This window comes from Prionailurus bengalensis, chromosome B3 (genome assembly GCF_016509475.1).
Source record: "Prionailurus bengalensis isolate Pbe53 chromosome B3, Fcat_Pben_1.1_paternal_pri, whole genome shotgun sequence".
NCBI classification, from domain to species: domain Eukaryota; kingdom Metazoa; phylum Chordata; class Mammalia; order Carnivora; family Felidae; genus Prionailurus; species Prionailurus bengalensis.
The window spans coordinates 34113636-34137447 of NC_057355.1; the positions used below are offsets into that span (position 1 = coordinate 34113636).

At 36.6% G+C, this 23812-nt stretch overlaps 1 protein-coding gene across 13 annotated transcripts in view; it reads left to right on the forward strand.

Annotated features, from left to right (window-relative positions):
- MYO9A (myosin IXA) overlaps window positions 1-23812 on the forward strand; it is a 279521-nt gene that overhangs the window by 196222 nt on the left and 59487 nt on the right. For all 13 annotated transcript variants that reach the window (XM_043553998.1, XM_043554007.1, XM_043554005.1 and 10 more), the window contains 6 exons: window positions 2311-2534; window positions 3048-3164; window positions 4679-4867; window positions 6133-6180; window positions 19359-19470; window positions 22534-22595. In XM_043553998.1, coding sequence (XP_043409933.1) covers window positions 2311-2534; window positions 3048-3164; window positions 4679-4867; window positions 6133-6180; window positions 19359-19470; window positions 22534-22595 — 752 coding nt within the window. The remainder of the gene's footprint in view (window positions 1-2310; window positions 2535-3047; window positions 3165-4678; window positions 4868-6132; window positions 6181-19358; window positions 19471-22533; window positions 22596-23812) is intronic.

Genomic DNA, 23812 nt, shown 5'->3' on the forward strand with positions numbered 1-23812 from the left:
TGAGTGCTTACCATATGCAAGGCACTGTACTAAGGATGTTGTATGTATTAACTCAGTTGATCCTCACAATTTTTTGAGGTTGGTGTAATTATTATTCCCAATTTATAGATGATAAAGCTGAGGCACAGAGAAGTTATTTGCTGATACACATATTGTAGTTGGCAGAGCTGAGATTTGAATTTAGGTAGCCTAGCTCCAGGGGCTAAACCCCTGTGCTATATATTAAGTATGTACTATACTGTCAATGTCTCGGACCTTATAAATGTAGCTGTTATTTTAACATTTTGGACATCAGTCACAACACACTTGGAAGTACTCAACAGTGAGTTCATCTGTTGAGAAAACTGGCCTTTCTAAATGCTAGAATTACTAACTTTCCAAGGATTCCAGTAATTCCAGCATTAGATGATTATGCCATTTCCCCCCAAGCCTTTGCTCAAGCACGTGTGAGAGTTTTTAATCATTATGTAAAAAATGCCAGCTATCTTCAGCAGTGATGGGCTATATACCAGAGATGAGTGTGTGGTAATGAGTGGATGAAATACCAGTGGGTAAGTGAAATATCAGGATTGAATAAAATAGAAAGTGGATCTAGGAAGAAAGTTATTATCTCTAAAGGAAAGATTGAGCAGACCCAGTTAAAATAAGTAGACAAAACTTCTCATATCGAGGGTAAGATAAAGGGACAAGGAGAAAAGATCATCAGGTTTCACATAGGAATGGATGAGCCCAAGCAGAGGCAGTTGTGCATCAGGGGAAAAAATGGTAGAGCTGTAGTTAGAGCCCTATTTTTGCATGTTGTGGCTTTGCTCCTATCAGTTAGCAAACTGATATGGATAAAACCAATAATAAATTAAATGAATACTACAAGTTCAGTTTGGAAATTTGGGAAATTCTTACCATTACATTACTAAGAGGTTCTCTTTCCTATATCTTATCTGGTTTATAGTAATCATTCTAAATTTTTCATTTTTCACAGCTCTATTCTCAATGGCTAATTCTCAGGAAGGAAGCATAAGGCTCTTTAGTTGATGCATATATTATTAGCAGGCTTCACTGTGTGTTGCTCCTTAAGGATATGTATATAAAAATTAAAATTGTAGCTTTTTACTCATCTTTGGGTAGCAATTTATTAAGGTAGCCCTTGTTTTTAATACTGAAATAGTATTATAATTTCTATAGTAATCATTATTTTATTTAAAAAAGATATTGACTTTGCTAAATGAAATAATTAGATACTTATATGTTTAGGTTATATAATGGAATTAAAGTCAATTGATACTAATTTGCACATACATATATCCTATATCTTTATAATTTTTATTGTGGTGCCATATCTTAGATTGGGTTTGCCTTTCTGCTTGAAGTGGCATTTAGCATGTAGGAGGCTACTTTTTTCCTTCATTATCAGAATTAGCTTTTAGAAGGAATGAGGACATACTATTGGATAGGTGAACATGTGTCAGAGAGACAAACTGAAATGTGAAGTGAGAAGGGGCCAACATTCTTATCAAGCCCCAGGTAGGGCTTTGGCAAACCCAGTATAGTTCTGGATTGTGATGGACTTACATGGAATCTAATTTCGCTGTTGTAAATAGTTATTAAGAAGATTTGTTGGGCCTTCCAATATTATATACAAATCTAATGCATTCCAGGAGATTTCTCAGAGAATTCTAGGAATCCTAGGATTCCTGAGAAATTTAGTTATTTGGGAGATATGTAACACAGTCGTGAATACTAAAGAGACCAGGGAGAAATGAGCCAGTTGACTTACCTGGCTCCCTAGACAGGTTGCCAGGCTAACACCAGATAATATAACTGGAACATTTATGGCTTTAGACCCTAGTAATGAAATAATAATTAATGAATTTCACTGGTTTGCTGGACTCATATATAGCTGAATGTTCATTCAAACTAATATAGTAAAACTATGACTGGGTTAACAGCATGTAATGTGCCAGGGTGATTACATCTTCTTTTTTTTTCTTTGGGACTGTGGTATCTGATTCCAGGCTTCGGTTCTACCAGACCCCTCTATCCAGGTTTTTGGTATCAGACCTTAGCCCCTTGGGAGACATGGTGGCATTTCCTTTCGAAAAGTGATAATTTTAAAATACATTTTCTGTACAAATATGCAGTCTGGATTTATTGCTTAATTGCCTAACCTCAGACATTAATGTTACTTGGCTTTTCAGATACTTACATATGTTTCCTTCAGTGACTTACTAAAGGAAGTTAAACTTAGAAGAATATGGAGATTTCAATATTTTCACTAAAAAATTTTTTTTGGATACTTATCTTGAATTGTAGAATTAGTTCAGTATCACTCGACACCTCCTTTGAGCCCAGACTTGCCTGGTAGTTGCCGGAAGGAGTTCAAAGAGAACAAAGAACCTTCTCCAAAGGCAAAGCGGAAGCGAAGCGTGAAGATCAGCAATGTGGCTTTGGAATCTGTGCACTGGCAAAATGACTCTGTCCAGATCATAGCAAGTGTCAGTGATTTAAAAAGTATGGATGAATTTCTTCTGAAAAAGGTACACTCTGCACGCTGAGTTAAGCCCCTGATTGGTTTTGACTATGGAATACGTGTATATATCAGAATATGGCCCTTATAGATCAAAGTTATATATGCTTCAGTAAGTTAGATGGTCTTTTCTTTATCAAAAGGTACAAATAATAGGATATACATTACTCAGACTGGGTGGACAGGATTTAAGGTTTTATGCTTTAATATTGACTTCCATTTTACTATAACTGTCCCATTGTATTCCATTGTAAAGGTGAGACATGTCATTGCATACTTGGAGTTTTTTCTCAGGTGACAGAACAATAGAATAATACAATGTTAGAAGGATCTTAGAAATCATCTAGTAGTAATAAAACATTTGCTTTCTAGTCATGATTTTACCTGGGACCCATAATAGCAGGAGCTTGCACTTTCAGAACCATCAGGACCATCATTGTTGAAGAACCAATCAATATCACTATTGTGTTCACCTGTTTTTAATTAGTTGATTATATGCAAAAACTCTTTCTGTGGCCTCCAGATGAATGACCTAGATAATGAAGACAGCAAGAAAGACACATTAGTGGATGTTGTATTTAAAAAAGCCCTAAAAGAATTTCGGCAGAATATCTTCAGCTTTTATTCATCTGCCTTGGCGGTAAGTTGGACTGTGTTAGGAGATACTCAATAGTTCAACATATGAAAATTTGGCAATGCTGTAGAAGATCATACAGAAGCTGTGTTCAATGAGAGATTTCTCAAATTCTTTGTTTTTGTTTTAGGAATAGGTAGGGAAAAGCATACCTATGGGTCTTAGATTAATACCTTCCTTCAATTTCCTTAAGTAGGTTTTTTTTCTCCTCTTAAGATATTGAATCTTCTTAAGATGATGAATTCAAATATTCTAGATGTGATTCTGTGGCTCTCTACTATTTTGACTTCTCATAATCCTTTTAGCTCTAGCTTTAGCTTTTAATTTTCACATGTGTGGAATTATATATTTTTCCCCAGTGGAATTAGAGCATTTATGTTTGCTGATTTATATATATCAGTTTATTTCACTTTCAGATTTACCTTATAATCTTATGTGATATTGGTTATGTTTTAGAAAATTTATTTTCATGCTAAAGTATATAATAATTCTTTGATCTCTACAATCTATGAATTCTCACATTGTATAAATAATTGTATTTAATCATTTTTCTTTGTTCAATCTGTAATTTATTGTGAAAAGAGAAACCAGAACTTTCTTGTGTACCCTCTACTTTTTCTTTCTCAATATAAGACTTTTTGATTTTTTAGAAACCTCAACCATGCAGTCTGAGAGAATAGGAATTTCAAGACCATAGTAAGAGTAGTAATCAGGCTATGGCAAATGACTAGGTTTGGGTGGAGACAACATTGGCTGTATTTTTCTAATCCTGCTCAACTGCTTATTATGCTCATGTCTTTCTCTGCTTCATACCTGTATTTCCTAGATTAGGGACTCAGCGTTGTTGCTCCAGTGCACTTAAATTACATAGGAAGAACCAAAATTATAAAGCAGAGCTTAATAGTGGTTTTCTAACCCTAGATCAAAAATGTTCAACTTATTTTGAGGAAGTGAAGGAGAAACAAATTCTAAATGTATTTAACACTTTTTGGTCATTTAAAGCCCCTTTCTTCTCATAAAGATTCCAGATCTTATTTAAATAAAAAAGTTAATTCCATGTAGATTTCTGTGCATGTAATACAGTGTTAGTCAGGGCATATCACTCTTTGGAAAAATAAAATAAAAGTTACCTAATGTATCATTAGACAAGGATTCAGGTATTCATTCTTTCAATTTTAGAGTGGAACTATCCAAACATGGTTCATCTTTGAAGCAATGGGTAATTAAAAGGGATGCAAATAATCTTTATAACTAAATATAGTTTATTGGAAAGTTTCCAGGACTTTTTCAGATTGTTATATTGTTTAAATTGTTAGGTATTTGACTCAAATTTAATAGGTTTTATTTGGCAGACATTCCAAGTAGAAGAGTTTACAAATACCACATGAGTTCATGGGCATGCCCATTAGAAAGGATCCTAATCTTTATTCTAAGCACTACCTAATACAAGTTCAATCAACTTCTATATTTATAGAATTTCTTTATAAAACCTTAACATTTCTTCTCTTATTGCTTATTAGGTAGATGATGGGAAAAGCATACGGTATAAAGACCTCTATGCACTATTTGAACAGATTCTGGAAAAGACCATGAGACTTGAGCAGCGTGATTGGAGGGAATCTCCAGTCAGAGTTTGGGTTAACACTTTTAAAGTGTTTTTAGATGAATATATGAATGAATTCAAGACTTTGGATTGTATACCCACAAAGGTAAATATACTATGTTTTGATTTCTAAAAAGGATTCAGTTAAGAATTTTTAACAGTCTGTTTGACACAGTGTTTGAGAAGAACATTACAGGAAACATGTCAACTTAGCACTGCTTTAGATTCAGCAAACTTAATTCTGTCTTGTAAGTTTATCAAGCCATTTTATCTAAATCTTCTGCAATTAATATATTCTTTGCTTAGTTACAATATAATATGTGTCCTCAAAATTATACCTTCTACTTTGATAGAGTTCACTACATGAATTTCCTTTTGAAAAGTCGTGGTTAAAGATGTGATTCATTGTATCATTTGATGGCCTTTATGTAAAGAACCACAGGTTATATTTCTTCTTAAATTAGGTTTTGAGAGGATGTGTGTTGCTAGAAATCTATATAACAGTTAATAGTAACATTTATTTATTGAATTCCAGGAATTGTACTAGGAGTTTGATATTTCATTCTTGTTTCAGTCCTATTAAATAACTATTATGAAATCCCTATTGCAGAAAAGATAGCAAGCTTAGACAAAGTTATCAGTGTTTCATTTTAGTACCCCAGCTGAAATAAATAGGTCTCTAATTATTAGATATCAGGAATATTATTAATCCTTTTTATTGATGGGGCCTTATTTCCAGTTATTCTAGTTTATATGTGTGTAGATTTATTAGTCATTTTAACTCATTTTTGAAGTAGTCAGGTATAAGTAATACCTTGAAAGTTCCTCTGTTCTAGGTCAAAGTTAACTTTATATTATGCAGAAGAAGATTTTTAGTAGGCTTATACTGCCTTTGTTTATAATTTTAAAGGTTAGGTTTAGATTGCTCTATACTGTAATTATCAGGAAATGTCATATATAAAAGAGCTTTCCATATCCCTTGTGATACCTTTTTATATTTAACTCTGAGATGGAGAGTTTTTTAGAGACAAAATATGGAAAGTACAATCTTAAAAGTTAATAATCATTCAGTTAATGATTAAAATAAAATTATCATTTAAATTAATATGGAATGGCTTCTGGACAGAACTAATGTTTAATAAGACAAGAATCCCTAAAGTGTCCTTTTATTCTGTTGTTTTTATGAGCACTGTGTTTTACTAAATTTAAAAGTTTTCTCACATTTGCTTACTAGCACTGCACACTTTGTCTTGAAGAACAAAGAGCTGCTTGCTCTACTACCTGTGAGCAAAAATCTCAGCATTTGCACAGAAGCAAGAAAGTATGTTTGTCTTTGTTGATATTACAGTTTCTGTATTTCTCTCCCATCAGGTGCCAAAAACAGAAAGAAAGAAAAGAAGGAAAAAAGAAACTGATTTAGTAAGTTATAATCTGTTTCTTATGTTAGCAAGAAATAATTTTTAGTAGTCTGACGTATATTTTACAGTATTTCTGTGGATATATGTAAGGAATGTTTATCAGTTGCCTAAGGGGTTATAATTTATGTCTTTACAAAAATTTACAATGGCAAATGTGTCTTGAATTCTGTGACTTGCTATTGGTGGTGGTTTCCTAAAATGGCAGAAAAGTGAAAATGTTTACTCATGAAAGGTACAAATACCTCTTCTCAGACATAGGAGCTGTTTAACTTCCCCTCATTTCTAAAAAAACAAAAGCAAAAACAAAAACAAACAACTGAGGACTCTTAAGGGTTTTACAAATATAACTACTTCTAATTCAAAAGACATTCTCAAAGTCATTTCAGCATATTTTGCCATTGCTCATGTTCTTAATTTGTATAATGTATCTCTTATTAACTGTAGCCATCATACTGTACATTACATCCTCCTGATTTAATTATTTTGTAACTTTAAGTTTAAATAAATAATAAATTATTTTATAACTGAAAGTTTGTACAGCCTTCCCTGCCATATATTTTAGTAACAGGCAGTGTTGCCAGTCATCATCAATGATACTCTTGGTCTAGTTCTGTTTGCCAGCATAATCTCTAAAATTTTTAACTAGTTTTTATATTTGAGAAATTCATAACATAATTTAAAATGATATTCATTATAAAGGAAACTTCTTTCCCGGTCCTTTTTCCTTAGGGGCACCTGGGTGGCTCAGTTAATCCTCTGACTCTTGATAGCAGCTCAGGTCATGATCTCTCAGTTGTTGGATTGAGCCCCATGCTGAGTAGAGCCTGCCTGGGATTCTCTGTCTCCCTTGCTGTCTGCCTGTCCTCCGCTTGAAGTCTCTCTCAAAATCAGTCAGTCAATCAATTAATAGACATAAAAAATTAAATGTATATATTATTCCCCTTCCTTTTTTAGGATATTCTGACTGGAATTATCTTTTTACTTTATTTATAGTTGATTTGTTTATTATGGAAATACAAATTCACCAGTTTTTAAAAAATGTTTTAAATGTTTTTATTTATTTTGGAGAGAGAGAGAGACAGACAGAGCATGAGCAGGGGAGGGGCAGATAGAGAAGGCAACACAGAATCTGAAGCAGGCTCCAGGCTCTGAGCTGTCAGCACAGAGCCCCTTGTGGAGCTCAAACTCATGAATCATGAGCTCATGACCTGAGCCAAAGTCAGAAGCTTAACTGACCGAGCCACCCAGGCACCCCTCACCAGTTATTTTATGTTTGAGGTTTTTATCTTTCTTAGACAAATAATTATATAATTATTACAAATAATTTTTCACTTTTCCCTTGCCTTTTGCTCATACATTTATTGTTTCATTTGTTTCCTATAAAAATTTTTAATCATCTGGGATTTATTTTAGTCTTGAATAAGGTAGGGATCAAAGTCTGATTTATTTTTAAAAGCATGTCAATTCTCTGAACTGTGTTCAATGATGCATTTCTTTTGCAATGATTTGAAATATCACTTTTATAATATACTTCATTCCAAATGTATTTGGGTTTAATTTTGAACTTTCTCTTTTTATTCATTGATCTGTTTATACACATGTCAAATTTTTTAAATTACTTTTTATGTTATCAAATATATGTACATGTATACCCCCATATACACATGATATACAAGACTCTAAAGTCTTGAAGGCTTTTCTCTTACTTTGACTAAGTTTTTATTTTAATTCCAGTTCGTTAACACACAGTATTACATTAGTTTCGGGTGTACAATGTAGCGATTCAACACTTACATACAATAGCCAGTGCTCATCACAAGTATACTTAACCCCATCCCCAATTTAATCCAGTTACCACCCTTTCCCCGTCCAGTAACCATCAGTTTGTTCTCTATAGTTAAGAGTCTATTTCTTGGTTTGCCTCTCTTATTTTTTTCTTCTGTGTTCATTTGTTTTTAAATTCCACATATGAATGAAATCATATGGTAGTCGTCTTTCTCTGACTTATTTTACTTGGCATAATACTCTCTAGCTCCATCCATATCATTGCAAGTGGCAATATTGCATTCATTTTTGTGGCTAAATAATACTCCATTGAATATATACATACCACAGCTTGTTTATCCATTCATAAATTGATGGATATTTGGGCTCTTTCCCTAATTTGGCTATTGGTTGATAATGCTGCTATAGACATTGGGGTGCACGTATCCCTTTCGATTAGTATTTTTGTATTCTTTGGGTAAATACCTAGTAGTGTAATTGCTGGATCATAGAGCAGCTCTATTTTTTTTTTAATTTTTAAACATTTATTTATTTTTGAGAGAGAGAGAGAGAGAGAAAGGGAAGAGGGGAGAGGGAGGGGCAGAGAGTGGGAGACAGAGGATGGATCCAAAGCAGGCCCCATGCTGCAAGCGCAGATCTCACACGCTGTGAGATCATGACCTAAGCCGAAATCAAGAGCCAGCTTCCCAACTGACTAAGCCACCCAGGCACCCTGGGCAGTTATATTTTTAACTTTCTGAGGAAGCTCCATACTGTTTTCTAGAGTGGCTGCACCAGTTTTTCATTCCCACCAACAGTGTAAAAACACCAACTCCTGTTGTTTCCTGTGGTGTTGTTAATTTTAGCCATTTTGACAGGTGTGAGGTGATACCTCACTGTAGTTTTGATTTATACTTCACTGACGATGAGTGATGGTCATCTTTCCATGTGTCTGTCTGTTAGCCATCTGTATGTCCTCTGGAAAAATGTGTTTATTTCTTCTAATTTTTTAACTCAATTGTTTGTTTTTTGGGTGTTTAGCTTTGTAAGTTCTTTATATATTTTGGATACTAATCTTTTGTCAGATATGTAATTTGCAAATATCTCTTCTCATTCCTTAGGTTACCTTTTAGTTTTGTTGATTGTTTACTGTGCAGAAGCTTTGTATTTCAATGTAATCCCAGTAGTTTATTTTTGCTTTTGTTTCCCTTCAGGAGACATCTAGAAAAATGTTGCTATGGCTGATGTCAGAGACCTTACTGCCCTTGTTCTCTTCTAGGACTTTTATGATTTTAGATTTCACATTTAGACTTTGATCCATTTTGAATTTGTTTTTAGTGATGTGTGGTGTAAGAAAGTGGTCCAGTTTCATTCTTTTGCGTATAGCTGTCCAGTTTTCCCAACATTATTTGTTGAAGAGACTTCCCTTTTCTCATTGGATATTCTTTCCTACTTTGTCAGAAATTAATTTACCATATATTTGTGGGTCTATTTCTGGATTTTCTGTTCTGTTCCATTGATCTGTGTGTCTCTTTTTGTGCCGGTACCATACTCTTTTGATTATTACAGCTTGGTAATATAACTTGAAGTCTGAAAGAGTGATGCCTCCAGATTTGCTTTTCTTTTTCAAGATTACTTTGGCTATTTGGGGTCTTTTGTGGTTCCATACAAATTTAGGATTGTATATTCTACCTCTGAAAAATGCTGTTGGTATTTTGATAAGGATTGCATTAAATGTGTAGATTGCTTTGGGTAGTAGACACATTTTAACAATATTTGTGCTTGTAATCCATTTCTTTGTGTCATCTTCTATTCCATTTCTTTCATTGGTGTTTTATAGTTTTTGGAGTATGGGGTCTTTCATGTTGTTAGTTAGGTGTCTTACTATTTTTGGTGCAATTGTAAATGGGATTGCTTTCTTAATTTCTCTTTTTGCTGCTTCATTACTGGTGTATAGAAATGCAACAGATTTCTGTACATTGATTTTGTGTCCTGCAACTTCATTGAATTTATTTGTCAGTTCTAGCAGTTTTTTGGTGGAGTCTTTAGGGTTTTTCCATATATAATATCATGTGTCTGTGAACAGTGAATGTTTTCCTTCTTCCTTACCAATTTAGATACCATTTATATCTTTTTGTTGTCTGAATGCTATGGCTAGGACTTGTAGTACTATGTTGAATAAAAGTGGTTAGAATGGACATCCTTGTCTTGTTCCTGATCTTAGGGGAAAAAACTAAATATGATGCTAGCTATGGGTTTTTCATATGTGGCCTTTATTTATTATGTTGAGGTATGTACCCTCTAAATCTACTTTGTTGAGGGTTTATCTCATGAGTGGATGTTGTACTTGTCAAATGCTTTTTCTGCATCTATAGACATGATCATGTGGTTTTTTTCCTTTCTCTCATTGATGGGATGTATCACGTTGATGGATTTGTGAATATTGAACCATCTTTTCAACCCAGGAACAAATCCCACTTGATTGTGATGGATGATTTTTTTTCATGTATTGTTGGATTTGGTTTGCTCGTACTTTGTTGAGGATTTTTGCATTTATGTTTATTAGAGAATGCTGGCCTCATAGAATGAATTGGGAGGTTTTCTTTCCTTTTCTATTTTTTGGAATAGTTTGGGAAGAATAGGTATGAACTCTTATTTAAATGTTTGGTAGAGTTCACCTGTGAAGCCATCTGGTCCTAGACTTTGTTTGTTGGGAATTTTTTCATTACTGATTCAATTTCTGCTAGTAATCAGTCTGTTCAAATTTTCTATTTCTTCCTATTTCATTTTTCTTAGGTGATATGTTTCTAGGAATTTATCCATTTTTTTCTAGGTTGTCCAATTTGTTGGCATATAATTTTTCATAATATTCTCTGTGTATATCTGTGGTGTCAGTTGTTTTTTCTCCTGTCTCATTTGTGATTTTATTTGAGTCCTTTCTCTCTCTCTCTCTCTTTTTTTCTTAATAAGTTTGGCTAGAGGCTTATCACTTTTCTTGATTTTTTTTTTTGGAGAACCAGCTCCTGGTTTCATTCATCTGTTCTATTAATTTCTTCTTTTATTTTCTGGGTGACTGATTTGTTGTTTAGTAGCATGTTATTTAACCTCCACATATTTGGTCTTTCCAGAGTTTTTCTTGTGGTTGACTTCTAGTTTCATAGCGTTGTGGTCAGAAAAGATGCATGGTATGACTTTGATATTTTGGATTTGTTCAGGCTGATTTTGTGGGCTAATATGTGATCTAGTCCAGAGAATTTTCCATGTGTGCTTGAAAAGAGTGTGTTTTTCAGCTGATTTAGGATGAAATATTCTGACTATATCTGTGAAATCCATGTGTTCCAGTGTATCATTCCAAGCCATTGTTTCCTTCTTGATTTTGTGTAGATGATTTGTCCATTGATGCAGGACGCATTGTTAGCAAAATTGGCATTGGGCCACTAGTTTTATGATGGAAACCATGAAATGCTGCAATGGCTGGGGACATGAGGCCTGGTGTGGCAGTGCACTGTGGCTGGGTGTGGTTGGGCCTGATGCTGGATGGTGGCTGGAGGTGCATGGCTGAATGCTGCTGTTGGGTGCAGTATATGGTAGCAGCAGCACACCTGGTGGGTGGGTGGGGAGCATGCAGCTTTAACAAAGTGTGCCCTGAGCCCTGGGCGAAGGCTGCAAGTGTCTGGGTGTGCAGCTCCTCATCCTGTAGGTGGCTCTGTGTTTGTGCTGGGGGCCAGGGGAGAAAAATGGTGACTGCCAGCTCCCTTGTTTTCATAGAAGTCCCCCAGCTCACTCCAAAATCAGCTTTAATTTATCTAGCTCCCATTTGCCCCCCAGTATTGTGTAAACTGCTATTTTTATGTCCTCTCTGTGCGGTTACTATCTCTTTAAGGGATAGTATCCCAGCTATCATTTGCCCTCCCAGCTCACCCCTTGCTGAGTCAGCTGACTTTTTTTTTTTTTTAATTTACATCCAAGTTAATTAGCATATAGTACAACAATGATTTCAGGAGTAGATTCCTTAATGCCCCTTCCCCATTTAACCCATTCCCCCTCCCACAACCCCTCCACTAACCCTCTGTTTGTTCTCCATATTTAAGAGTCTCTTCTGTTTTGTCCCTCTCCCTGTTTTTATATTAGTTTTCCTTCCCTTCCCTTATGTTCATCTGTTTTGTACCTTAAAGTCCTCATATGAGTAAAATCATATATTTGTCTTTCTCTAATTTCGCTTAGCATAATACCCTCTAGTTCCATCTACATAGTTGCAAATGGCAAGATTTCATTCTTTTTGATTGCCGATTCCATTGTGTGTGTGTGTACACACACACACACAACATCTTCTTTGTCCTATCATCTATCCATGGACATTTGCGCTCTTTCCATACGTTGGCTATTGTTGATAGTGCTGCTATAAACATGTTGGTGCATGTGTCCCTTCGAAACAGCACATCTGTATCCCTTGGATAAATGCCTAGTAGTGCAATTGCTGGGTCTTAGGTTAGTTCTATTTTTTTTTTTTAACATTTATTTATTTTTGAGAAACAGAGAGAGGCAGAGTATGAGTGGGAGAGAGTGGGGCAGAGAGAGAGGGAGACACAGAATTCGAAGCAGGCTGCAGGTTCTGAGCTGTCAGCACAGAGCCGGACGCAGGGCTCAAACTCATAAACTGCGAGATCATGACCTTAGCCAAAGTTGGATGCTCAACTGACTGAGCCACCCAGGCGTCCCAGTTCTAATTTTAATTAAAACATTTTTGTTGAATGTTTATTTATTATTGAGAGGCAGACAGCGCATGAGCACGGGAGGGGCAGAGGGAGGGGGAGACACAGAATCCGAAGCAAGCTCCAGGCTCTGAGCTGTCAGCACAGAATCCGATGTGGGGCTCGAACCCATGAACCGTGATATCATAACCTGAGCCAAAGCCGGACGCTTAACCAACTGAGCCACCCAGGTGCCCCTATTTTTAATTTTTTGAGGAACCTCCATACTGTTTTCCAGAGTAGCTGCAATCACTTTGGATTCCCACCATCATTTGAGTCAGGTGACTTTTAAAGATCCAGGCTGATGGGGTGCCTGGGTGGTTCAGTCATTTGAGTGCCTGACTTCTCCTCAGGTCATGGTCTCATGATTCGTGGGTTCGAGCCCCACATCAGGCTCTGTGCTGACAGCTCAGAGCCTGAAGCCTGCTTTGGATTCTGTGTCTCCCTGTCTCTCTGCTCCTCTCCCACTCACATTCTGTCTGTCTGTCTCTCTCTATCTTTCTCTCTCTCAAAATAATAAATAAGCATTAAAAAAAAAAAAAAAACAACACTCCAGGCTGCAAGTCCCACTGGTTTTCCAAACTCACTGAATTCAACTCCTCCTGGATTTTAAAACCAAACATTATGGGGATTATTCTTCACCATGTGAGCTGCCTTGGTGTGAGGGCCCATTTCTTTGCCCTCCCTGCACGGGTAGCTCTTTCCCTACTGCAGGCAGCCTCCCTCCACTTTTCTGACTTTCCTAACCTTTCAGATGCAGTTTCTTCTGTGTATCTTGTTGTGGAGTTTGTTCTGCCTGTCTTCAGTTCACTCTCTGTTTATTGACCTGAATGTGGGTGATAACGTAGATGTAATTGTGGGACAGGATGAGCTCAGAGCCTTCCTACTCTACCATCTTCCCAAACTTTTTGTTTGTTTGTTTGGTTGTTTGTTTGTTTGTTAAAATTTTTATTTATTTATTTTTAGTTTTCAAATTTGTTTTTGAGAGAGAGAGACAGAGTCACAGAATCCAAAGCAGGCTCCAGGCTCTGAGCTGTCAGCACAGAGCCCAACATGGGGCTCAAACTTGTGAAACGTGAGATCATGACCTGAGCTGAAGTCTGATGCTTAACCGACTGAGTCACCCAGGTGCCCCTGTTATAGACTTCATGAAGATTAACCATCTTTGGTTAGCATATTATTTCTTGAGATGGAATAAATATAGTTACTAATATACAAGCTTTCTGAATTAAACTACAATTCAGTTGTGCTTCCCTGAATTTTAGCAATTAGATTTTGAATGATTATAGAACATTCCTTCTTTTTGTTTAATATTTACAGATACCCATTTATTTATTTTATTATTTGCTTTTATTTTATTTTTTAATTTACATCCTAGTTAGTTAGCATATAGTGCAACAATGATTTCAGGAATAGATTCCTTAATGCCCTTACCAATTTAGCCCATTCCCCCTCCCACAATCCCTCCACCAACCCTCTGTTTGTTCTCTATATTTAAGAGTCTCTTATGTTTTGTCCCCCTACCTGTTTTTATATTATTTTTCCTTCCCATCCCTGTGTTCATCTATTCTGTGTCTTAAAGTCCTCATGTGAGTGAAGGCATACAATGTTTGTCTTTCTCTGGCTAATTTCACTTAGCATAATACCCTGTAGTTCCATCCACGTAGTTGCAAATGGCAAGATTTCATTCTTTTTGATTGCCAAGTAATACTCCATTATATATATGTATATGTGTGTATACATATACATATACATATACATATACATATACATATACATATATATGTGTGTGTGTGTATCTACACACACACCCCACATCTTAAAAAAAATTTTTTTAATGTTTATTTATTTTTGAGAGAGACAGAGAGTGAGCAGTGGAGGGGCAGAGGGAGATGGAGACAGAATCTGAAGCAGGCTCCAGGCTCTGAGCTGTCAGCACAGAATCCGATGTGGGGCTCGAACCCATGAACCGTGATATCATAACCTGAGCTGAAGTCAGACGTTCAAAAGACTGAGCCACCACATCTTCTCTTTCCATTCATCTATCAATGGACATTTGGGCTCTTTCCATACTTTGGCTATTGTTGATAGTGCTGCTATAAACATTGCAGTGCATGTGCCTCTTCGAAACAGCATACCTGTATCCCTTGGATAAGTACCTAGTAGTGTAATTGCTGGGTCATAGGGTAGTTCTTTTTTTTAATTTTTTGAGGAACCTCCATACTGTTTTCCAGAGTGGCTGCACCAGTTTGCATTCCCACCAGCAGTGCAAAAGAGATCCTCTTTCTCTGCATTCTCACCAACATCTTTTGTTGCCTGAGTTGTTAATGTTAGCCATTCTGACAGGTGTCAGGTGGTATCTCATTCTGGTTTTGATCTGTATTTCCCTGATGAGTGATGTTGAGCATTTTTTCATGTGTCGGTGGGCCATCTGAATGTCTTCTTTGGAGAAGTGTCTATTCCTGTCTTTTGCCCATTTCTTCACTTGATTATTTATTTTTGAGGTGCTGAGTTTGATAAATTCTCTGTAGATTTTGGATACTAAATCCTTTATCTGCTATGCCGTTTGCAAATATCTGCAACCATTCCATTGGTTGCCTTTTAGTTTTGCTGATTGTTTTCTTCGCTGTGCAGAAGCTCCTTTATTTTGATGAGGTCTCAGTAGTTCATTTTTGCTTTTGTTTCCCTTGCCTCTGGAGATGTGTTAAGAAGTTGCTGCGGCCAAGGTCAAAGAGGTTTTTGCCTGCTTTCTCCTCGAGGATTTTGATGGCTTCCTGTCTTATATTGAGGTCTTTCATCCAATTTGAATTTATTTTTGTGTATGGTGTAAGAAAGTGGTCCAGGTTCATTCTTCTGCATGTTGCTGTCCAGTTTTCCCAGCACCACTTGCTGGGAGACTGTCTTGGTTCCATTGGATATTCTTTCCTGCTTTGTCAAAGATTAGTTGGCCATACATTTGTGAGTCCATTTCTGGATTCTCTATTCTGTTCCATTGATCTGAGTGTCTGTTTTTGTGCCAGTCCCATACTGTCTTGATGATTACAGCTTTGTAATACAGCTTGAAGTCCGGGTGCGATGCCTCCTGCTTTCGTTTTCTTTTTCAAGATTGCTTTGGCTATTTGGGGTCTTTTGTGGTTCCATACAAATGTTAGGCTTGTTTGTTCTAGCTCTGTGAAGAATGCTGATGTTATTTTGATAGGTATTGCATTGAATATGTAGATTGCTTTGGGTGGTATTGACATTTTAACACTATTTGTTCTTCCTATCCAAGAGCATGGAATCTTTTTCCATTTTTTTTTTTAATGTCTTCTTGAATTTTTTTCATAAGCTTTCTGTAGTTTTCAGTGTATAGATTTTTCACCTCTTTAGATAGATTTATTCTTAGGTATTTGATGGTTTTTGGTCCAATTGTAAATGGGATCGATTGGTGTATAGGAAGGCAACTGATTTCTGTGCATTGATTTTATATTCTGCAACTTTGCTGAACTCATGGATCAGTTCTCGCAGTTTTTTGGTGGAATGTTTTGGGTTTTCCACATAGAGTATCATGTCATCTGTGAAGAGTGAAAGTTTGACTTCCTCCTGGCCAATTTGGATGCCTTATATTTCTTTGTGTTGTCTGATTGCTGAGGTTAGGACTTCCAATACTATGTTGAATAACAGTGGTGAGAGTGGACATCCCTGTCTTGTTCCTGACCTTAGGGGGAAAGCTCTCAGTTTTTCCCAATTGAGGATGATGTTAGTGTTGAGTCTTTCATATATGGCTTTTATGATCTTCAGGTATGATCCTTCTGCCCCTACTTTATTGAGGATTTTTATCAAGAAAGGATGCTGTATTTTGTCAAATGCTTTCTCTGCATCTATTGAGAGGATCATGTGGTTCTTGTCCATCTGTTAGTCCTTTCTTTCTTTCTTTCTTTCTTTCTTTCTTTCTTTCTTTCTTTCTTTCTTTCCTTCTTTCTTTCTATGTTTATTCTTGACAGAGAGAGAGAGAGAGAGAGAGAGAGTGAGTGAGAGAGAGAGAGAGTGTGTGTGTGTGTGTGAGTGGGAGAGCGTCAGAGAGAGAGAGGGAGACATAGAATCTGATGCAGGCTCCGGGCTCTGAGCTGTCAACACAGAGCCCGATGCAGGCCTCCAACTCATGAACGATGAGATCAGACCTGAGCTGAAGTTGGATGCTTATCTGACTGAACCACCCAGGTGCCCCTCTTGTCCTTTCTTTTATCGATGTGATGAATCACGTTGATTGTTTTGCAGATATTGAACCAGCCCTGCATCCCAGGTATAAATCCCACTTGGTTGTGGTGAAGAATTTTTTGAATGTATTGTTGGTTGACTAATGTTGAGGATTTTTGCATCCATGTTCATCAGGGAAATTGGCCTAAAGTTCTCCTTTTTAGTGGGGTCGTTGTCTGGTTTTGCATCAAGGTAATGCTGGCTTCATAGAAAGACTTTGGAAGCTTTCCTTCCATTTCTATTTTTTGGTACATCTTCAAGAGAATAGGTGTTAACTCTTTCTTAAATGTTTGATCGAGTTCCCCTGAAAAGCCATCTGGCCCTACACTCTTGTTTTTTGGGAGATTTTTGATTACTAATTTGATTTCTTTACTGGTTATGGGTCTGTTCAAATTTTCTGTTACTTCTTGTTTCAGTTTTGATAGTTTATATGTTTCTAGGGATTTGTTCATTTCTTCCAGATTGCCCATTTTATTGGCATATAATTGCTCATAATATTCTCTTATTATTGTTTTTATTGATCTCTCCTCTTTCATTCTTAAAAATTTTTTTTTTCAACGTTTATTTATTTTTGGGACAGAGAGAGACAGAGCATGAACAGGGGAGGGGCAGAGAGAGAGGGAGACACAGAATTGGAAACAGGCTCCAAGCTCCGAGCCATCAGCCCAGAGCCCGACGCGGGGCTCGAACTCACGGACCGCGAGATCGTGACCTGGCTGAAGTCGGACGCTTAACCGACTGCGCCACCCAGGCGCCCCTCTCCTCTTTCATTCTTGATTTTATTTGGGTCCTTCCCTTTTTCTTTTTGCTCAAACTGGCTAGTGGTTTATCAATTTTGTTAATTCTTTCAAAGAACCAGCTTCTGGTTTCATTGATCTGTTCTACTTTTTTTTTTTTTTTGGTTTCTAATGCATTGATTTCTGCTCTAATCTTTATTATTTCCTGTCTAATGCTGGTTTGGGTTTTTATTTGCTGTCCTTTTTCCGTCTCTTTAAGGTGTAAGTTTAGGTTGTGTATCTGAGACCTTTCTTCCTTCTTTAGGAAGGCCCGGATTGCTATCTGTATTCCCTCTTATGACTGTCTTTGCTGCGTCCCAGAGGTTTTGGGCTGGGTATTATCATTTTCATTGGCTTCCATGTACTTTTTAATTTCTTCTTTAACTTCTTGGTTAGCCCATTCATTCTTTAGTAGGATGTTCTTTAGTCTCCAAGTGTTTGTTATCTTTCCAAATTTTTTTTTGTGATTGATTTTGAGTTTCACAGCATTGTGGTATGAGAATATGCATGGTATGGTCTCGATCTTTTTGTACTTATTGAGGGCTGATTTGTGTCCCAGTATGTGATCTATTCTGGAGAACGTTCCATGTGCACTGGAGAAGAATGTATATTCTGCTGCTTTAGGGTGAAATGTTTAGAGTATATCTGTTAAATCCATCTGCTCCAGTGTGTCATTCAAAGCCATAATTTCCTGTTTAGATGATCTGTCCATTGTTGTAAGTGAGGTGTTGAAGTCCTCTACTATTATAGTATTATTATCAATGAGTTTCTTTATGTTGGTGATTAATTGATTTTATTTAGGTGCTTCCACATTTGGAACATAAATGTTTACAACTGTTAGGTCTTCTTGGTGGATAGACTCCTTAATTATGATATAATGCCCTTCTTCATCTCTTGTTAAAGTCTTTATTTTAAAGTTTAGATTGTCTGATGTAAGTATGGCTACTTCAGCTTTCTTTTGTTGACCATTAGTATGATAGATGGTTCTCCATCCACTTACTTTCAATTTGAAGGTGTCTTTAGGTCTAAACTGGGTCTCTTCTAAACAGCATATAGATGGGTCTTATTTTCTTATCCATCTGTTACACTGTGTCTTTTGATTGGAGCATTTAGTCCACTGACATTTAGAGAGAGTACTGAGAGATACAAATTTGTTGCCAATATGTTTCTTGTAGAGTTGGAGTTTCTGGTGGTGATCTCTGGTCCTTTCTAGTCTTCCTTGCTTTTGGTCTCCCCCCCCCCCCCTTGTCTTTTCTCCCCTCAGGGAGTTCCTGGTAAAATTTCTTGCAGGGCTGGTTTAGTGGTCATGAAGTCCTTTAATTTTTGTTTGTCTAGGACCACTGATTTTTATAATTTAAAATGCTGATTCAGAGTCATGCAAAACAGCTCTTGTATGTTTGTAGCATTCCTTTCTGTTTTCATACAAGTTGATCTTGTTTCTCTACTAGATTGTTAGCTTTTTGAAAGTAGGGACCACATATATTGCCTATTTAGTTTCTCAGAAGATCATATTTACTCCTGGAGTAAATGCCCATTGAAGACTTAACAAGGGATTGAAGGATTTCCCATTGGCTGACTATGTTAAGACAGCATTTGTTATGTTGGCTTTAACATAAATGCTATGGTTTTGTTTTTTTTTTTTTTTAATTCAGGTAGAAGAGCACAATGGTCACATCTTTAAGGCCACCCAGTATAGCATCCCTACATACTGTGAGTACTGTTCTTCCCTGATATGGATAATGGACCGAGCCTCTGTTTGCAAATGTAAGTATGAGTGATCTTTTTTTTTTTTTTTAAAGGAATCCATCTATCTTTACTACAGTAATTCCAAACATTTCACCATGAACCTCATTTTTGCTATATAATCTTGTCACATGTGGCAGAACACATGTACTTTGTCAGACACCCATCTATCCGTTCTTTGAAGTGCAAAATAAAGTACAGAGACCTGAACTGACTTCTCTAGGTTCTCAGGGGTCCCACTTTAAACTTGTGGCTAAGAAGGGTCTGGGCCCTGCTGTCAGGACTCACATCGAAAGCCACTCTTCCAGAAACTTTTTATCTACATTTAGTAGCCTGAGGAACCAATTTGTGAGTTTCTCCAAACTGGAAGAGCTCTTCTGAGGGAAGACAATTACCCTCAGAAATTATAGTACTTTTATTTAGCCAATATGAGTGATCTTTGAGAATTTTTTTTAACCCCTTGATATTTCTATTTCCTAAGTTTACTTACATTTTTTTTAACATAAAAGAGTAATTCACACTTCCTGATTCTTTAACCTCATTTCACTGTACTCTTTCACCTACTCCCTGTTGCCAAACCAGATATTTTGGTGTTGTTTGGTCATTGTACTTGCAGGTTACTTTATCTGAAATGCTCTTCTCCCAGACGTTAGTATGATTTACTATTTCAGTTAATCTATGTCTTCACTCAAATGTTACCTCTTACAGAGCTCTTTCCTTACTGTCCTATCTGAATGCCACTCTGTCCCCTAATTTTTTGTCCCTTAATTCTCTGTCTCCTTCCTCAGCTTAATAGTATTCATAGCACTTCTCGCCACCCAAGGTTATATTAAGTATTTGTTTTCTTGTTTGTCAGGCTGTCCCACTAGAAAGACATATAAGGTCAGGAAACTTAATTGTTTCTTAATACCAGATCACTTGAAACTTAATACCAGATCAGTTCTGGTATTACAAATTTTGATAAATATTTGTTAGGTAGATGGACCTATAGATGGATGGATGGATGAATTAATGCAAATATTATTAGGCTATAACCAAAAAAGTACTTTTTTTCTACTTGTAATCTTCTTTGTTAAACTTTTTTTGTGTGTGAAAGTTTATTTATTTTGAGAGAGAGAGAGCTGATGGGTAAGTTGCACGGAGGGAGGGAGGGAGAGAGAGAGAGAGAGAGAGAGAGAGAATCCCAAACAGGCTCTGCACTGTCAGCAGAGAGCCCAGCACGGGGCTCAAACTCACCAACTGTGAGATCCTACCTGAGCTGAAATCAAGAGTCAGATGCTTTACTGGCTGAGCTGCCCAGGAGCCCCTCTACTGTAATCTCATCAGAATATATAAGTCTGTGAATGTGAATAGAGACTTTTTATAGGTCACCTTGGTTCTGGGTTCTGGCTTACAGAGGACCTTCAGATTCTTTTCCTGTCATGCCATACGTCTACTGTGGTGCTTTCAGTAATTCTTGGAGGTTTTGTTTCCTAGTGGCCTGGAATTGAATGACTGAAGTATTAGGAAGGGCTGTGTCCAGTAGGACAAGGATGAAAGTCATGGTCACCATTGTGGAATCACCATTATTAGATATGTTTATTTGTTCTGTCATCAACAATGGTTTCTTTTTGTTTTATTATTGATAATCTAAAAAAATTACAGTAAGAACAAAATAGGAAATAGTTTGCCATTAACTTGACTGTTTGATGTTAGTCTGAGTCCAGTAGGTTTGGTATAAATGTCTCTGTGTTTTAAAACTGAAAATGGAAAAAAATCTGCTTGTTTATGACTTGGGTGGGCTTGGTTTGATTTCTAAATAGAATTAACTGACTTTGTGATTATACTGGTGGTTTCACCTGCACAATGAGATAGCCTCCCCTATTTGATCTCGGTCTTGAAAACCTCACAAGTTATGTTTTAGAAGCTCAAAAAAATACTTAGGTGTTGATATCAAGGGGTAGAACTGGTGTAGCAAAGTGACACCGGTCAGGTATGTTTTCAGTATTCTCTCACTGCTTCTTCCCACTACCAATTGCCTAACAACCCTTTTCTCTGCTGCTCCAGGGAATAATTTCTCCTCTGAAACTTTTCTTTATCTTTTTTCCCAGTCACAACTGATATTGTTTATATTCTGGTTCCTCAGAGCTCTATTCTGGACTTTCTAAGATAGTAAATAAATAAAGCCTTTCTTAGATCTTAATGTGCTACCCAACGTACTTTCATTTCAGCAGGAGTCTTTGGTGATAATACGTTTCTTCCTCCTTGGAATGATTCTTAATAGGTATTTTTGGCACTTTAATAGATTGCAGAGCCAGATATATGAGGAGAGCATAAAGACTAATTTGTGAGTCAGGTCAGAAAGATAGAAAATATTCTGTAGGAATATGGCAGGTGCAGGGAGGAGGAGTAGACAGTGATGAAAGATTAAAAGCTTTTTCATAGACAGTAGTTAGAAATTTTAGGCATGTTTTTCAGCTTCACTTTTCTAAATAGAATGGGTTAAAATGCTTTTTTATTGTTTTTTTATATGAAATTTATTGTCAAATTGGTTTCTGTACAACACCCAGTGCTCATCCCAACAGCTGCCCTCCTCAGTGCCCATCACCCACTTTCCCCTCCCTCCCACCCCCTATCAACCCTCAGTTTATTCTCAGTTTTTAAGAGTCTCTTACAGTTTGGCTTCCTCCCTCTCTAACTTTTTTTTCCCCTTCCCCTCCCCCATTCTAATACCATATGAAACATATATATGATATTATAGCAGCCTCAAATTTAAAGAAAATATGTCTAAAACAGAGTTGTAAACTTTTTTTAAAAAATTTTTTTATATTTATTTATTATTGAGAGACAGACACAGAGTGTGAGCAGGGGAGGGTTAGAGAGAGGGAGGAGACACAGAATCCGAAGTAGGCTCCAAGCTCTGAGCTGTCAGCACAGAGCCCAATGCGGGGCTCGAACTCACAAATTGTGAGATCATGACCTGAGCCGAAGTCGGTCGCCCAACCGACTGAACCAAGCAGGCCCCCCTAAAGTTGTAAACTTTTTAAGTTCTTGTCATTGATGTACAGGCTTTTAAAAATACTGCATTCTTAATCTGTTTTTCAGTATGTAAATATGCTTGCCATAAGAAATGCTGTCTGAAAACCACAGCCAAGTGCTCTAAAAAGGTAAGAAATTATCACCTATGAGTAGTAAATAACAGATATATTGGCCTTTTCTACCTCATGAAAGAAAGCAAGTCCTCTTCAATGGTTTTATAGAGCAGTCGTTTTCAAACTTTTTGATCACAACTCACAGAAATACACTTTATGTCGTGATCCAGCATGCATATATATATATAGGGATAGGTATATAATTGGATTGATTTTCCTGGAACTATATTTACCTTTACTATTTGGGAGAGCTATTAAACTGGTTTCACAACTGACAGTTTATTAAAACACTGCTTTTAAAGGTTTTCCACTTCATTAAATGCTCATAACTCTTACTAGAAATTGTCTTGAAAGTGGTAGGCTATAGCTAAAGATTTTAACATTAACAGCAAGATTCACCAGCCCAGTTGGTGTTTTTACATAATTCAGTTTGGATACACAGAGATCTAAAAGGTATTAAACATGTACTTTGACACTTTATTTTAAAGGAAGCAATGATTTTTGATAGATTTCAGGCTTTTTTTGCTATATAATCACATTTTTTTTTTACTTATTAGTCACATATGGACAGTTGTAACAATACTATACAAATCTGAACTGTAATATAAATGTGTGTATGTATTGTTTACAACCCAGGTACAGTATTTGCATCTGTTCCAAATTAGTAGACAAATCATGGCAAGGTGTACAAAGAGAAATTTTATTCAAGGCTTAAAATACAATGAAGGTGGGACATTTGCTTTGAGCTTAGGTGGAATAGCTTGTGACAGACTATTACCCATGCCGAGAATAACTGAAAAAAGTGTTGCTGCACATCAGAGAGCTAGCTGCCCAGGAAAGTTGGACTTTGTTGGAATGCCGATCCTAGAGAGAAGATAATTGCATAGTAGTGAATCTGTGTCTGTGAGATGTTTTTCTCCTAGTAGGAATTTGTCAATTTTTGCTGTAGAACACGAAACCACAATTTCAGGCAGAGTTTTTAAGAGTCAGAGAAGTCAGCACAACTTTTAGGAATCTCATAGGGCAATGGAGGCAAAAGTTGGAATTTGGGATTGCCAAGACCAGGAATTTGGGATTGCCAGGATCATGATCCAGGTGTAACCCTTGAACTCAGAGGTTTTTCCCTCAAGACATTCTCTGAATTCTTAAGCTATATGGGGTAAAAGGCTAAAAAGCTAAACTGGAAAAAAGATCAGAGTTTTCTGCAATTTCACACTGTTAAGGAAAAAAAA